At 37.5% G+C, this 16,389-nt stretch overlaps 1 protein-coding gene across 2 annotated transcripts in view; it reads right to left on the reverse strand.

Annotated features, from left to right (window-relative positions):
* Nucleotides 1-976: 976 nt before the first annotated feature.
* The window catches only part of nrbp2a (nuclear receptor binding protein 2a), a 49,157-nt gene continuing 33,744 nt past the window's right edge, over nucleotides 977-16,389 (reverse strand). For both annotated transcript variants that reach the window (XM_062993885.1, XM_062993887.1), the window contains exons 4-18: nucleotides 15,800-15,889; nucleotides 15,590-15,630; nucleotides 12,966-13,060; nucleotides 12,827-12,850; nucleotides 12,463-12,546; nucleotides 12,304-12,359; nucleotides 12,092-12,187; nucleotides 11,259-11,391; nucleotides 9,264-9,366; nucleotides 9,110-9,160; nucleotides 8,764-8,902; nucleotides 7,962-8,015; nucleotides 6,162-6,225; nucleotides 5,956-6,011; nucleotides 977-4,100 (exon numbers count right to left, since the gene is read on the reverse strand). In XM_062993885.1, coding sequence (XP_062849955.1) covers nucleotides 3,978-4,100; nucleotides 5,956-6,011; nucleotides 6,162-6,225; nucleotides 7,962-8,015; nucleotides 8,764-8,902; nucleotides 9,110-9,160; nucleotides 9,264-9,366; nucleotides 11,259-11,391; nucleotides 12,092-12,187; nucleotides 12,304-12,359; nucleotides 12,463-12,546; nucleotides 12,827-12,850; nucleotides 12,966-13,060; nucleotides 15,590-15,630; nucleotides 15,800-15,889 — 1,209 coding nt within the window. In that variant the 3' untranslated portion in view covers nucleotides 977-3,977. The remainder of the gene's footprint in view (nucleotides 4,101-5,955; nucleotides 6,012-6,161; nucleotides 6,226-7,961; nucleotides 8,016-8,763; nucleotides 8,903-9,109; nucleotides 9,161-9,263; nucleotides 9,367-11,258; nucleotides 11,392-12,091; nucleotides 12,188-12,303; nucleotides 12,360-12,462; nucleotides 12,547-12,826; nucleotides 12,851-12,965; nucleotides 13,061-15,589; nucleotides 15,631-15,799; nucleotides 15,890-16,389) is intronic.

Here is a 16,389-nt window from a genome sequence, read left to right on the forward strand (position 1 = left end):
AACAGGTGTATAACATAGTGTGTCCATACGTCCTCTTTCAGGGATTTCTAAATCACGAAAAATGTCTGGGATTCGGATTTTGCGTTGATTTCACCTTTAAGAAAGCCCTGGGTTCAATCTTCAGGTGGAGTGGTCCAGGTCCTTTCTGTGTTGAGTTTGCAGCTACGTTCTAGGCTGTCAGGCCTCCCTTAGACACAGCCAATCATGCCTGTGTAGACACCTGACTGGCTGATAGCACAGCTGAAATTCAGTCTCAGTGGTAGCGGGCTAGTGTGATTTACTACTGGCAAAAACAATCGTAACAAAAATCAGTGTTTTTGGTGTGCTTCATTTAGTAACCCCCTACTTAAGGTATTTTACAGTTATATACTGTAACATAATTTAATGAAATACAAAACACATATTGCCATGATACCATGATACCCAGACCATAATTTAAATAAGATTTTTTATGTCTATACCCTATACCCTTTTTATGTCTATATTCAAGCCCCACCACTGCCAGGTTGCAACTGTTGGGCCCTTGAGCAAGGCCCTTAACCCTCGAATGCTTAGACAATATACTGTCACAGTACTGTAAGTCGCTTTGGATAAAAGTGTCTGCTAAATGCCAAAAATGTAAATGTAATAACATGGTAAGACACATGGTAGTTTTAGCCTTCATCCGGGCGGCACGGTGGCTAAGTGGGTAGCACCGACGCCTCACAGCAAGAAGGTTCTGGGTTCGATCCCCAGGTGGGGCGGTCCAGGTCCTTTCTGTGTGGTTTGTATGTTCTCCCCGTGTCCACGTGGGTTTCCTCTGGGTGCTCCGGTTTCCTCCCACAGTCCAAAGACATGCAAGTGAGGTTAACTGGAGACACTAAATTGTCCATGACACCTTGTGTAATGAGTAACTACCATTCCTGTTATGAATGTAATTAAAGTGTAAAACATGACGTAAAAAAATCCTAATAATAAACAAATTTAGCCGTGAGGCTTTTTTATGATTCTGAAGATTTTATTAAGCAACTGAAACATTAGACTTTGTTACTGTACAACAAACTGTACAAAAATAAAAACAAATTGCATGAATCAAACAAAGAAGTACGTCCATTAAAATCTTTAACCAAGGCAAGGAGGGAAATCAGCGATTATTGTGCAGGCTTTTGGAAGTCATGCACATGAGTTTCTTCCTGTGTCTATAAATATATTTCACCACGTTCAATATAGCACTGGATGAGAAATATCATTGGAATTAGCTTTTTATATGATTTTACTCATTTTAATATTTGTGCCATTCAGAAAAAAAATTAATGTCACTATTTAGGATTTCTAAGCATTGATTTCTAGCTGGATCAGGTGAATGAATTAATGCTTAGTCTGTGAACAGTGTGACTAACTTGTCCTACCTGCGCCTTCCTTTCTGTTAATATGGTTTTCTTGGACATTTTCACACCACTGACTTCAAAACCTAAATATTTCCCAGCTCTGGATGGGACAAACCAAAAAAGGGCAGTTGTGCTAACAAAATGATGCAGTGTCAACGTGGACCACATGACAAAGATTCCCAAAATGAATACTGATTTATAATTCCACAGTCAAAGCCCGAAACTTAGGTTCAGTTCTATTTGGTGTAGTTTTCCCAACCACAGCTACCTGTATTCATTCCAGGGTTACATAATTAGGCACTAACACAACCCAGTGTGTGTGTGTGTGTGTGTGCAAACGGTTTAAATAGAGCTTCTTTTTCCCCACATTTTGATGCTTTTATCAGTTAGTTAAGGGAAAATATATTTTTACTTATGCACAATATACCCTCACTGTACAGTTTATTCGACTGGGTAGAACCCCCGTTCACTTTCAGAACAGCCTCAATTATTTACATGGATTTTACAAGGTGTTGGGAACATTCCTTTAAGATTTTGGTTCATGTTGGCATAATTAGATCCTGTTATTGCTGCAGGTTTGTCAGCTGGACATTCATGCTGCTAATTTCCTGTTCTACCACACCCCAAAGGTGTTCTGTTGAAGGCCACTGAGGTACTCATTAAACCATGCTCATGAAACCTGTTTAATTTATCTTGGCTGTACTGTTATTTATTATGAGCCTTGATATTATGCCGAAAATAGCCAATGTTTTGGTGTGATGCTGAATTGTGGCTATTAAGGGATGTACATGGTCAGCAACAGTTCTCAGATATGTGGTGTCATTCAAATGATGCTTGATTGATGTTAGAGAGACTAATGCGTGCCAAGAAACACCCTGCACTATTAGATCACCACCACCAGCCTGAACTGTAAACACAATGAAGGCTGGATTCATTCATTCATGGATTCATGCTGTTTACTTGTATCCTGACCCAACCTTTACCATGTTACAGTGGAACTCAAGATATTTAGCTGTTCAATTTCAGGGAGCCTGTGCCCACTGTTAATTGCTCTGTAAAGTGATTAAAAAGCAAATTATGTGGAGCACTACTCTGTAACCAATCAGTAAAGGTAAGTATCTCTAGTTTAGCCAGTGTGCATGTATACTGTGAGGCTGTATTTGATTAAGGTTTCAGCTAAACAGCTTACTTTAACTAACATTTATCAAAATCAGCTGACTGTAGGATTCAAATAAAGGTTTATTCATTAATCTTTAATAAATACTTTATTTTGATCAGGGTTGTGGTGGATTAGGAGCCTTTGGACAGGGCACCAGTTCTTTGCAGGACATCTTACACTCACTCATTCACATGAATTCACACCAGTAGTCAGTAAATCAAGATTTATGATAGTGAACAACATCTTTCCAAACGTTAGCTGTCAAATTTCAGGGAGCCTGTGCCCACGGTTAATTGCTCTGTAAACTGATTAAAAGCAAATTATGTGGAGCACTACTCTGTAACCAATCAGTAAAGGGAAGTATCTCGAGTTTAGCCATTGTGCATGTATATTGTGAGGCTGTATTTAATTAAGGTTTCAGCTCAACAGCTTATTTTAACTAACTTTTACTAATATCAGCTGTAGTATTTAAATAAAGGTTTATTAATTAATCTTTAATAAGTACTTTATTTTGATAAGGGTTGTGGTGTATCTGGAGTCCGATTAGGAGCCTTTGGACAGGGCACCAGTTCTTTGCAAAACATCTTACACTCTTTCGTCACATTAATTCACATCAGCCAGTCAACCGAATGGCATCTCTTTGGGAAGTAGGAGAAGTCTAAATCATCTTCCTGTTATGGACCCATAAGTGTTGTGAGTAATGAAGTCCCACTGTCCTAGTGATATTACATAAATCATAAGTGTTACTAGATTCATATATCACATTAGTGATACTTTATAAAGTACATCTAACACATTCATTTCTCACGTAGGCACTTAATGCTTTGTAAGAACCATTCTCGAGTGTTTCATGTTACCGGGACGTAACTACAAGCATAGTACTTTGCTACAGTACCGTACATTCATCATCTCCTGGTCACTGAAACATCACTGCTAACTTATTTTTCTTTGTTTTTTTTCTTCTTTTTTTACAAGTATCAAAAAAGTCACATATCTGGACATACTGTTCTCACTGTGAGCCTAACGAGTCATGTTTAATATTAAACAATAAATAAACATTTACTGGAGTTTTTGTAAAAATACAATGACAGTTTAAGAACCATGGGCTGACAAACCCATGACAAAGCACATTTTCCGGGTTCTGTTCTCTCAATACTCTACACCTCTGTGGCATTTGCTTTTGCCAAAAGATGGAAAATGGGTAATACCAAAAGGTAAACAGCATCGACAATGCCTCACAAATCCATCAAACCTATTCGTATATATCTGGGGTCATCACTGGTAAAAGAGCATCATGTCTGCCGTGTTGTATGATAACAATAAGACCTCCAACATGAATGACTTATTCCCATTTTACAGTGTTGCTCTTTCAGTAACCCATCAGTTCCCTCTCTCCTTTCTGCACTTCGATGTCTGTGTTGGTCAGACCAGCTCTGGTCAACTTCTCTGCCTCACAGCAGCTTTTCAGACGGGCTCAGTGCTTGAGCACCATAGACGGAAGGTGAAGTGGAAGCTCCAGCCCAGTGTTTCCCTAGTGCTTCTTCTAAAAAGCAAGCCAACTTGTCACAGTCTTCCTGTAAATCATCAATACATGATCAGATTAGTAGTGCAATTTATTAAACAGTGTATACAGCACACACAGGACTTCTATAATAAGCAGTAAAAACAGAAACTTGTGCTTGTTTTTGGGATCTTTGATTCTTGAGTCTCCTTTCATAAAAATCTGCCATTGTTTCTAACACTGTTGTTATTTGCCAATATTAAACTACTTAAATATGCGTAAATCTTACAATCGCTTAGCATTTGCAAATCTCTGCACCTACGGGCACCATGTATCAAAAGGCAATATTTAAGGACTCTTTATTGTACTTTGTTGCAACAGTGACTGAACTATATTATTTAAAACAAGCACTCGTTCACAGATTTTTAATAATAAGAGTATCAAATTATACCAGGCAGCTCAAGGTCAAGTCAGTGTAACAAATAAGTACAAACATTTCTGATGCCAAAAACGTAAATGTTCAAAATTGAATCATATGTTTTTCAAATATTTTGCATTCTCGAGTCCCCCTAGGAATTGACTGAGGCCTCCTGGTTGTGAAGTACTACACTGTTTATGGGCCATTTCACTGAATCGGTGCCATTTCCAGCTCCAGGACATTATGTATATGAAAATTATTAAAATGCATTTTTTTATGCATTTTCTCCACATTTTCCTCTCGATTTAGCACAGTCAATTTGTCTTCCTCTGCTGAGGGACTCGATTGCATCCAAGGAGAGCATGTCGCTGCTCACGCCTCTTCCGACACGTGCATTCTGCACAGGCATCTCTTTGGCTAATCAGGGTTCTTACACAGTGTATGAAGATTCCACCCACATATAGTCCGGTCATCCCGCCCTAGCAGATACGTTGGCTAATTAGTATCTGCTGCTGGCACTGCCAATTATACCTGCCAGATGGCGCCCAGCCGACCGGTGGCAACGCTGAGTTTTGAACCGGGGAGTTCAGAATCTTGGCGCTGGTGTGCTAGTGGAATATCCCTGGGCACCTTGAAAATGCATTTTTAATTGAGCAAATTGTCCTGCACATTGATCTAATTGCAAATGTAAGATATATAATTTAAAACATTCATAAAAACTCCCTATAAGATTTTTTCATGCCCCCACTCTCTAACAAGTCACTTTACAATGAAATATAATGAGTAAAATCTTTCAGAAATCCTTTTTTCATTGCATTATTAGGTAACTCCATATTCCATTTTTTGTTTTTTTATATTTATTTTCCATAAAAAAAATGTATAATAATTAGGTTAAAATACATGTTTTAGTTATGTTCCCAGGTTTTCACTCATTCCTGTTACCCTAACATACCCATCCTTCTGAAAAATGTGGAAAAACTCTACCATCTGAAATAATGTATTTTCAACGAAAATGTACATGATCTGTATCTACTGAAGGCCACAGGAAGACCGAGAGTAAGTTCTCCCTTTTACCACAGTATGTTTGATAATATTGTAACTCTGATTGAGAAGATTCATCTCAACGTATGTTCCTGTTACCTAAAAATAAAACTTCTGTTGAGGCGAAGTTCACTACACTGTGTCCAGCGCTCTCGTGCTTTTAGCATGAACGCCATGCTGTTATAGTTCATGTATTTACTAATTCTATGTTAAAAACTCAGTCCTGGTACTTTCAGTCCTGTTACTCATATACAACCATCTTCCACTTAGACTAAACACATTCTGAGTAGTTAAGTGCGAGTGTTACTAGATTCAGTGTTGAACAGAAAGTTTAATTTCATCGAGTTACTACACACAAATAGCACCCACTCTGTGGAATAACCCTTATACAACACTGGAATATAAAGACTTTTGCAGGACCAGTCATATATTGGTTTGCCTTTTAAAAAATGGATGAGACTACACCCACCTCACTAATGAATGCATGGTGGACCAACTCACTGGTGAGATCTCTGGGATGATCAGCTAAAAAAAAAAAAAAGTCTCAATTTAGGTTAAAGTGTACAGATCATCTAAGTTTATATAACACAGATACAACTTCCAATCAAAACCGTGTTAGAACATTTTCAAACAAGCCTGAATATTTTTACAACTTAACAACTTTGGCTGACTTACTTGGAAGAACATCACAGCTAAGTTGCCGGTGAAGTTTGTCATCCATCTTCAAAAACAGAGAGAGCTAAAATAAAAGAGGACAAAATTTCAGGTTTGTATTCAAAATATATTTACTCAACAATACAACAGATGCATTCTAATACTGTGCGGTTATAAGAAGAAACAGCACAGTTTTATTGTTTACATTTGTAATGAGAATACCTGGTTAGAACTTCTTGTTGTATAATTATACAGAAATAAAAATACCTGCAGTATTATTGGAGTTTTGTATTATTTACAATACCGAAATTAAAAATGATTAATACTAATAATTCATCTAAAGGTATTAATGTATTACTTTCTTAATCTTGATTTGTTTTATTTAGATGCACACAGATGCAGCATTTTTTTTTATATTTAAATACAACCCCAAATCAAAAAACGTTGAAACAGTATGGAAAATGTAAATAAAATAAAAACACAGTGTTCCTCAACTTCATTTCATTTGTTAATATACCTCCATTCCTGCATTTCAGGCCTGCAACACATTCCAAAAAAAGTTGGGACGGGGGCAATTTAGAGCTAGTAATGTGATTCCAAACAGGTGATGTCAAGAAATGATTGTAATCATGGTTTGGTACAAAAGCAGCATCCAGGAAATGAGCAACGATGAGCAAACGACAACCCCGTACTTTTGCACATGTTAAGACGTGTTTGCAAGAAGAATGAGACAAAATAAAAGCTGAAACACTAAATCACTTGGTCTCCTCGGTGCCAAAACGTCTTTTAAGTGTGGGAAAAAGGATGCCAACATTACAAAGTGGTAAATGCTTTACTGTTCCAACTTTTTTTGGAATGTGTTGCAGGCCTGAAATGCAGGAATGGATGTTTATTAATAAATGAAATGAAGTTGACCAGAAAAAACATGAAATATCTCAGGTTCATCCTGTCTGCAATCAAATAAAAGTCAAAGTAAATGTAAGAAATTCTTTGTTTTTATTATCTGTATTGTACATGCCGTCCCAACTTTTTCTGATTTTGGATTGTATTTGGATTTTGGATAATTAATAAAAAGACCTGAGAAAAAATATCAAAGCAGAAACCAAATGACCATTTCATATCATGTAATTATAAAACATCTAAAGTAACGGTCTAATCCTGACACCCCCAGACAGATCGCAAATCTATCACAGCGTGTCACACATTCACGTAGATCTTAGCATTTATGTTTATTTTTACCTAAAGGTGTAAGCAAACCAATGCCAACCTTCTCACAGACAGTAACTGCGAGGTTTAAACCCATGTCTAAATGTGTCCATTTGGATTCAGAAAGCGTTTACAGTTGTTGACATATTATTTCATCAGCCTAAACTTAATCACCCATTATGAAGTACATAGTATAAGTAGTACAGTTTTTAAAAATTAATTGAATAAATTGAAAAGCAAAAAAAATCACAAATGCCTGCCATATAATCTGACGGAGCTTAAAAGGATGTGCAGTGAACAATGGGATAAAGTGCCCAAATCCAGGTGTGCAATGATTGTAGAGATGTATCAAAGAAGTATTCTGTATTCACTGCCAAATGAGCTTTGACAAAATATCAAATAAAGGGTTTAAATACTTATATATAATGTAGATTGGTGGGTAAAATAGCAAACACAGCCATTTAGAATCAAATCCACAGCGCAATAAAGTAAGTAAAACATAAAAGGGTCTTAAGGGTTAATGTATCAGTACATAAATATTAATACAAATATGGAAAATGCATATTAACCTGTACCAAAAACTGGATTAAAAAAGTGATGGTGCTTTAAACTCACATGACTCCTCGTTCCCTCCTCGTTAGCCTCTAAGTTACAGTGCATCTGAACCACCTGTATAAAACAGATTAGAAGCTTTAACACTGTTCAGTATTGAGAGAGGGGTTTATAAAGAGACATCAAGTGCATATAAAACAGCAGATTAGAAACTATCACATGAGAGACTAATTCTATTTGGTTTATTTTTGACCGACTTCCATGTCTGAAGTAGTCAGGCTGTGATGCTTGTCTTGGTTCTTGGTGAAAAATGAATATCTTAATATACCATCTGTTTCCGGACTCTATAAACCAGACACAGTGCTCGTTCAGCTCCTTCATAGTTTACTGGCAATAAATTATTCCTAGCATTCCTAGACGGGTGTGTCTCTCCATACTCAAAGCTGATTCACATATGAACTCGCCTCGTGCAGGTGAAAAATTGAAGAGGCTACTGCACACATGTCGGAGGGGGCGTGTGTTAGTCATGGCTCTCCTCAGTCAGAGTGGAGCTCAGCATCAGTAGAGAGGAAGCGTATTTAAATCGGGTAATTGGATACGACTAGATTGGGAGGAAAACTGGGGGGAAATGCAAAATTGGGGGGAAAAGCCTGTTTATCTACTTTGGACCCTTTTCTATGTAGTGAAGTTGTTTAAAGATCAAATCACAACTAAACAAGATGAAAGTTCCCTGTAAATCAATTGTATTATTTTTACTAACTGTATATACAGTCTAATCAGCACACAATTAAAAATAAAGTTCCAAAGCCTGCACACAAGTGTTTCCTATAAGCATTTTTCTTTAGGTCATCGTCCTGGTCTTTACCCTTCTGGTCTCCGTCTCCTGAGGCTCTGGAGTTGGAGTTTTTACAGTCTCCATGTGCTCCTGTGAGAGAGAGAGTGCACGTGGAATAGGATGCGGCGGCCGCTGCGAGGCGAAGTTCATTAGAGGGTAGATGCCGTTCCTGAACAAACAAAGTAAATAAAATTCATTACATTCAGAGTTAACGTCAAGTCTCTGGAACAGCGCTGGAACCAGTCTTTCAAAAGCCATTTGCTCTATTTTTTCCATGATGCAGTAAAGTACATTTCTAACACATTGGTCCAAAATTGTCATCTAACGAAATATGGTTAGAGAGGTAATAATTAGGCGATTTCATCTCAGCACTTACTTAACATCTTCCAGGAACTTGTCCAGCTCCAGAGGAGAAACATGAGAGTACCTTTCAGATGAAAATGAAGGTAAAATTAGATAACCGTCAAGTGTGATACACAAAAATGTAACTCACACACACACACACACACACACACACACAAAGAACCTACTTCATCTGGATTCCAGGACGATCTTTATGGTTTATCTCTGCCATAATGCCATTTGGGTCTATAGATTTGGTCTTCTCCTCCACACAGTTCTCAGGCAGCAGATCTGGTCCAAACAGAAAACACATCTTTATATTACAATCTCTTGATATTGCATACAAATCACATACTAAATAATGGACTGCGTAATCATTCACTTTTGTTAAATGCATTTTCTCCCGATTTTCCTCCCGATTTTTAACAATAAATAGCAGACGTTAGCAGACTCGTTAGAAGCTAATAACTCTCTTGACATTACTCTCCTGCATGTCAGAACAATTCAACTTCTGACTAGCTGACAGACTAGCAAGGCACTTAACCTTCAATTGTTTGCATTGTAATTGTACAATTATAAGTCACTTTGGATTAAGGCACTTGCTAAATGATGTAAATGTAAACGCTACTGCCTCAGTACTGAAAAATATAGTTAAATAGCTTTACTGTTCTTGAGATTGTACTAATAGAAGTAAACAGAATGACTGTTATGACTTATGTTAGCTTATATATCAATATCGTGAGTTCTTGAAGTTATTTGCATATTGCATACAAGTAAACACACTCATTATATGTGCCCGCTTAAAAAGAAAAACAAAATACATCCTGCTAGCTACAAGATCTCCTAAATAGACCACTGAAAACAATTTGAAAAATGAACTAGTTAAACTGCACTAACAGACAAGGACAGAAATGAGATCGATTTTTTTTTAATAATAATGATAATAATAATAATCTTTATCTATATAGCACGTTTGGGAGTTCAAAGTGTTTTACAGGACTGAAGAGCACAAATACAATAATCAAATAAAAGGATAAAAAGAAAAAAGTCGAATAAAGAGTTAATGATTCGTTCACGATGCTTGCATTCAAGCGTTTAAGTGTTCAGTGTCGATTCAGAGTCAAACTATTCACCTACACAAACCGATTCCTCTGAACCGCCCGTATACAGTGGAAGTCAAACAGTGATTCCATGTGTCGATTGAAAGCCAAAGAATCATTTAGGTGAACCGATTCCTCCCAACTGACCCGTATACAGTGAAAGCCAAACATTCATTATCGGTTAAAAAAATAAAATAAAAATAAATAATAATAATAATAATAATAATAGTAATAATAATAATAGTAATAACTACAGTATTATTATTATTATTATTATTATTACAATTATTTTGAGCCCATTTCCAATTCCTGTACATAAATACAGCATAGTAAGAGCTAACTACTGAGTATAGGAACATCCCAACAGACCCAAAAACATGTAGCTAAATACTGGGCATAGGAACACCCCAACAGACCCAAAATCTGTTTCCTGTAACTATGTTATTATGAGGGATTTCATAATTTTCACATAGAAGAAAACTGACTGCATGTTGGAGTCTGTTTTGGGTTTTGGGTCTGAATCAAAGTGGAATATTTATAACACCTTCAAATGGAAGCAAACCAATTAAGTTATTGGTTCAAATCGAATAAAAACACTGACATGATTAATGGTAAGGCTTTTTTTCTTTTGTTGCATTTAAACCAGTTGCTCCAGTTCTATGGGTGAAGCATGTTTAATTGTTCACTAGATGGTATCTTCAAAGAGAAGCTAGCAATATGTCTTGTGAACATAACTGAGCCGCAAGCTGGAATTGCAATGCAGCATAATGAAAACACAAGCTTCCTTAAAGTTCATAAATTCTTTAGTACACAAAAACGCTACTGCACGGAACTGTGAGTGATCAGAAAATGTGTGTCGACTGTACAATAAGCCATAAATAATGTAAAAAAACATTTATTAGCAACAAATATACCAGCTATTCTCTAATCATACACAAATTAACAACTTCCCACCAACACCTTTCAAATTGAAATATGCAAAAAGTTAAATATTACATTTAATTAAATATATTAAATTAAATATTTAATATATTTTAAAAAATGTCTACTTGTTTACAGTTCTCGGTAGGCGTCTTCACTTACACTGGTTGCTGATGAAGCAGTGAGCAGCGAGCAGCTTTAAGGAGTGAACTTCGAACAACACTCGGTGAAACAGCAGGTCGTGAGCCGTCGGCCTCAGCTTGGCCTCCGCACGCACACATGACTGCGTGAACTCCTGTGCACAACAACACAGACAACACAGTTAAAGAAGCGCCCTAGTCATCCCCCCTTCCATACACTATACATAAGAGCTTATAAGAGCCTACATATCCCTGAGATTAGCTACTGTCACTTTGATTGAAGGGGAAACCGGAATGCAATTTCTCTTAATCATAGAGAAGAACCAGTTGTGCACTCTTGGAATTAAAGTGTTAGCGCTTGTGATTTCTAAAATTTGCTAAAATTATGAGTAAGCCCCTACCTAATTCATGTGTAATATGCAATTTGCTGTGAAATTCAAACTTTAAGGTTTGTGTTTAGTGATTTAACGTTTTTCATTCGCATAGCATTAAAGTTCCTCACGTTTACTGGTTAATTTGCACTATGTGGTGGTCCTAGCAATCCTACGGCAATTCAGTTAGCAATCGGTTAGTCAAAATGTCCAAGATCTCGGAGTGTAAAGCAGCTAAAAACACGACTTGGGTAACTGAGATTGGAAAACTAACAACCAATTCTGTGGACGCAGAGGGGAGGTCAAAATACGGTTGAGAATTTTTGTATTTGAGACATAACATGGAGCCTCGGACCGTCGCTGGATGTTCTAGGCTTACATTCAACCGTTTAGGTCGGCTGTACTGTGTATTGTAGATTCCATTTATTTCATAATTGAATTTATGAGTGTAATTTAATGACTTGAGGTAAGCTGACTTGTTTACCCTCATCAGGGGGTCCTCCAGCAACTGCCCGGCATGCACTATGGCCTCTTTAGAAACAGCAGCGTCACCATTGGACTGAATCTCCAAAACTGCCATCTTAATTGGGGTACCAAGAGAAAAAAAAACAATCAATCAGCTGCTGTAATCATGTTACAAGGGAGAATGTATGTTTAAATATATAGAATTATGTATTGCTGGTTAGAGATTTGTACCTCTAAAACACAGATTCCAAAAGAATAGATATCGATGGAGTAGTCATCTTCGGCAACTGCAGAGAGACAGAAAGGCAAAATTGGGAAATTTAAATTGGGATGAAAGTACACTGTGTGAAATACAAAGAAATGGACAGACTGATCTCGATGGACACTTACGGCCGTATTCTGGAGCAAAAAAGTGCTGATTCCGCACCTCATCTCGGTGCTGATGCACGTTCCCGTGGATGGCTTCTGGGAATACTGGGAGGAGGACAAACTTTCTTACCGACAAACATTACACAATAAATAGCTTGTTAGTAAATCTTTATGTGTGTAGAATATTTAATCCCAGTTGAATGATATTAAGTGCAAGGGGTGCAGTTTGTTTATTCTAATGTAATTATTGTAAAAACAAAACTCTTGCCAGTCAGCACCATGTATTATTATATCAGTGGTGGAGAACCTGTCTAACATGTCAATCCAAAATCTTCCCTAGATTACCTAAAAGTTACCTAATAAGTTTAGCCATAAGTGTGCGTACCGTTTACAAAAAGCCTGTGCCACACTGAAAAGAACAAGAGAAAAATAACATTAAGAGCTCATCAGTGTCTGTCATTTCACATTTTTGTTCTAATAAACAATGTTGTAATAAAAATGAAGCAGAGGAAGCCTTGCTGTACCTGAGCCGATCTTTATAAGGCCGTTGTGCTGAATAAAGATGGTGTCGCAGGTCAAGTTTCCATGGATTATAGGTGGATCACAGGAGTGCAGGTAGCTGTGGGGGGAGACTAGAGAGTAAACTTAAATGTCTACAAGCAAAGGGAAAAAAATCCAGTTCTTTGCGTTGACAGCAGAAGGATATCATTAGGTATGGTGCATCCCTTTAAATATGGTACAAATTGAATGGCCCTTCAAACACATGCAGGACACCCATGCTGTGGGCATTGATGGATTTTGCATCTTTCGCTGATTAAGGTTTGGATGGTCTGTTTGGTTTTCGGCACAGGGAACTCAACATCTCATTGTTCACAAAACAAGCTGACTCATTTGACAAACGCACTTGTTTCCGCTGTCTTCTGGTCAACCTGAGACTCGCTCAGGCCCAGAAAACTCAGCTGTTTTTGCATAGTATTGCTTTCTATTGATTAAGAGAGTTTCAGTTTGAATTTCTTAATGCAGCGGAGAACTGTGTTAAGTGACAACGGTTTTCCAAAGTACTCCAGAGTCCATGAGGCTGTATTTATCACAGTTTCTCATGCAATGCAGTATGAGGGCTTAAAAGTCAGGCACATTCAAGAGTGCCTTCAGTGTCCAATCTGTATTTCCCCAAACACCCTGAATGTTTTCATAATATTGTGTATGGTAGATTGTAAAATACCTAAATCTTGCATTGATACATGCTCTTTTTGAAATGATTGATAATTCTCTTTTCAAGTTAGACACAAGGTAGTGAACCACGACCCATCTTTGCTTGAAAAAGACTAAGTCTTTGGGTGAATCCTGTCACTAATTCACCAGCTTATTTTGAAATGTTAAAAATAGTATAACTAGATTATTCCACCTTTTATTTTGTCCCAACAGTTTGCATGTGTTGAACAGTGTGTCATAAATCTAGTATCTACATTGATCCCTATTAGTCTGTTTGCTTGTTTATAATGGGTTACTATGGAGAAGAAAACATGACGTGCAAATGTCAATACAGTAACAACACTACTAGTAGTGTACTCCTCTGTCATACTATTTAGTATGACAAACTGCCAAAGTATCTGGTTTAAAAGCACATATGGCAGCCAAATAGCTCAGTTCAGTCTACACCCACTTCTGTTCGAACACCTTTATTAACCAGTTGTGGTGGGCGGGAATTTAGGGTGCCCTTTATTTGTAGATTCACTGTCCAAAACTGCATCGACTCCATCCATCCAAATGCCAGCATGATGCAAGATTCATGTGTAAGAGGCCCTATTATTATTAAGTGTATTTTCTTAATACTCACAGTATGTTTTCATCCCCTACACCCCTTCTTGTTTTTTTGTCTGTTGTCCCTTTTCATCTGAAGACATTCAGCTCTCTAATTATTGACTTTATTGTTAAAAGTCCCTATAACATCTGTAAACTTATTTGTGGGTTTGTGTGTGTGGTCTTCGGGGATCAAGGCTCATGGGGAGCATGTAGATGGTAGCAGATTGTACCGGTATTGCTGTTGTGAGCTGCCACACTGAACTTTGAATTAAAAAGTCAAGCAATTAATGCACCACATACGTTTTAAATGGCTAGAATAAGAAGTGGAGGTTTTTCTTTATGGATGTCCCAATAATTGGCTGCATGTATTTGTCCCTCAGAAATTCCTGCTGCTGAAAAACACCCCCATAACATGATGCTGCCACCACCACGTTTCACTATAGGGATGGTACTCGCCAAGTGATGAGCCGTGTCTGTTCTGCCTCAAGAGTTTTGTCTCATCAGACCAAAGAATATCCATTCCATTTAGTAAATTCCAAGTGGTCTGTTGAATGCCTTTTACTCAACTCTTACCACTCTGCTATAAAAGTCTAATTCATGGATTCATGGAGGCTGTTATCCATCCATCCACAGCTTTTTTCCACTGACCAGTTCTTTTTTTACTCTCCTTACCAAGAACTTTCCTCCCCGGTTGCCTAATGTAACTGGAAGGCCAACTTTAGAAAAGTTTAAGGTTGAATCTAGCTCTTTTCATTTCAAAGTTATTAATGCCACTACGGTTCTATGAACATAAGAATCCTAAAATATATTTAAAATCCAATTCACAACACAAACTCAAGGAGTCAAGGAGGCTAAATACTTTACTAATCCAGTGTATGTGTTGCAATTATTCAGTCCTCAAACAAAGAACAGTTGCAAAAATCACTGAAGCCTAAAGGCTCCCATGTCATTTGTTAATGTAAACTCTTGAATTTAATTTAATTTACATATATTATACAGCCAATCCGGTCAGCATGTAGTTACGATTAGGCTTTGTCTTCTCCCTCACTTGATACATTTTATGTATCTTTTGTTTGGAATGTGTAAAAATGGCCTACAGTATTTGGAAGAACCTCCAAAGTCAAGTCAACAACAAAAAACTCAAGAAAACAAATATAATTATTGTGGTTTATCTTGACTATCCAAGCACCTAAACACGCATGGATAGTCATGTCCTTATATAAAGTTTCATCACCCTTTTTAAATGAGATGTATGAATGAATTACTCCGCTGATCACTAATTAGTGCAGATATAAATGAACAATGTCATCCATTTATATTAGACATGACAGATATGGTTTCTTACCTGAGGGCGGATAAGATCTGTGTGCACCAGCGCTTCCATGCCTACACACACAAAACACACAAAGTGAAGGACCCACGCAGACACCCAAACACGATGAGAAATGGACCGAAACCATCATGCAGACAGGATGCAGACATTCATTTACCACAGCGTGGTGGTGTACTGTGTGGAAACTTATCTAGAACTGTGACGATTCCCAACGTGTCCTACCTTGACATTCATGGTCTTGTGATTTTTCTTAGTTTTTTTTAAGAACTGTTTGAGACTCCCGGATGACATGTACTCCGTAATGAAAATCACCTGTGACACAAAGACAGCAATGTCATTAAGCAATCATATACGGTTAAAATACGCTCACATATCCCTTAGAACCCACTGACTGGTGGATGATTTTTAACAAAGACTTTGCAGTCCTTGGTTTCATTGCTAGAAGCACCAGAAGACAACATGATGTGTCAATTCAAACACACAAGACGTTCCTAAACAAAGATAACGCTATGATAGCAAAAGATAAGTGAAGAAAAAGTCCGGGATCTGAATAGTGACGCACTGACAGGTCGCTATAAGATCACAAATAGTCAACAGGCTAAATTAGCTAGCAACGAGACGTAAGCTAAGAAAAAGCTCTGGTCAATGGGAGAGCAGTTGCAGCTCCTGCACCTACTCAGTAACAGTGACCGTCACTTTTTATTCTATTTATGCATTTTTCCTCTCTCAATCTAGTCGTATCCAGTTACCCAGTTGTCTCTCCTCTACAGCTGCAGACCCCTAATCTGACTGAGGATTGCCGTACCTAACCG

Source organism: Trichomycterus rosablanca, chromosome 4 (genome assembly GCF_030014385.1).
Source record: "Trichomycterus rosablanca isolate fTriRos1 chromosome 4, fTriRos1.hap1, whole genome shotgun sequence".
Lineage (NCBI taxonomy): Eukaryota > Metazoa > Chordata > Actinopteri > Siluriformes > Trichomycteridae > Trichomycterus > Trichomycterus rosablanca.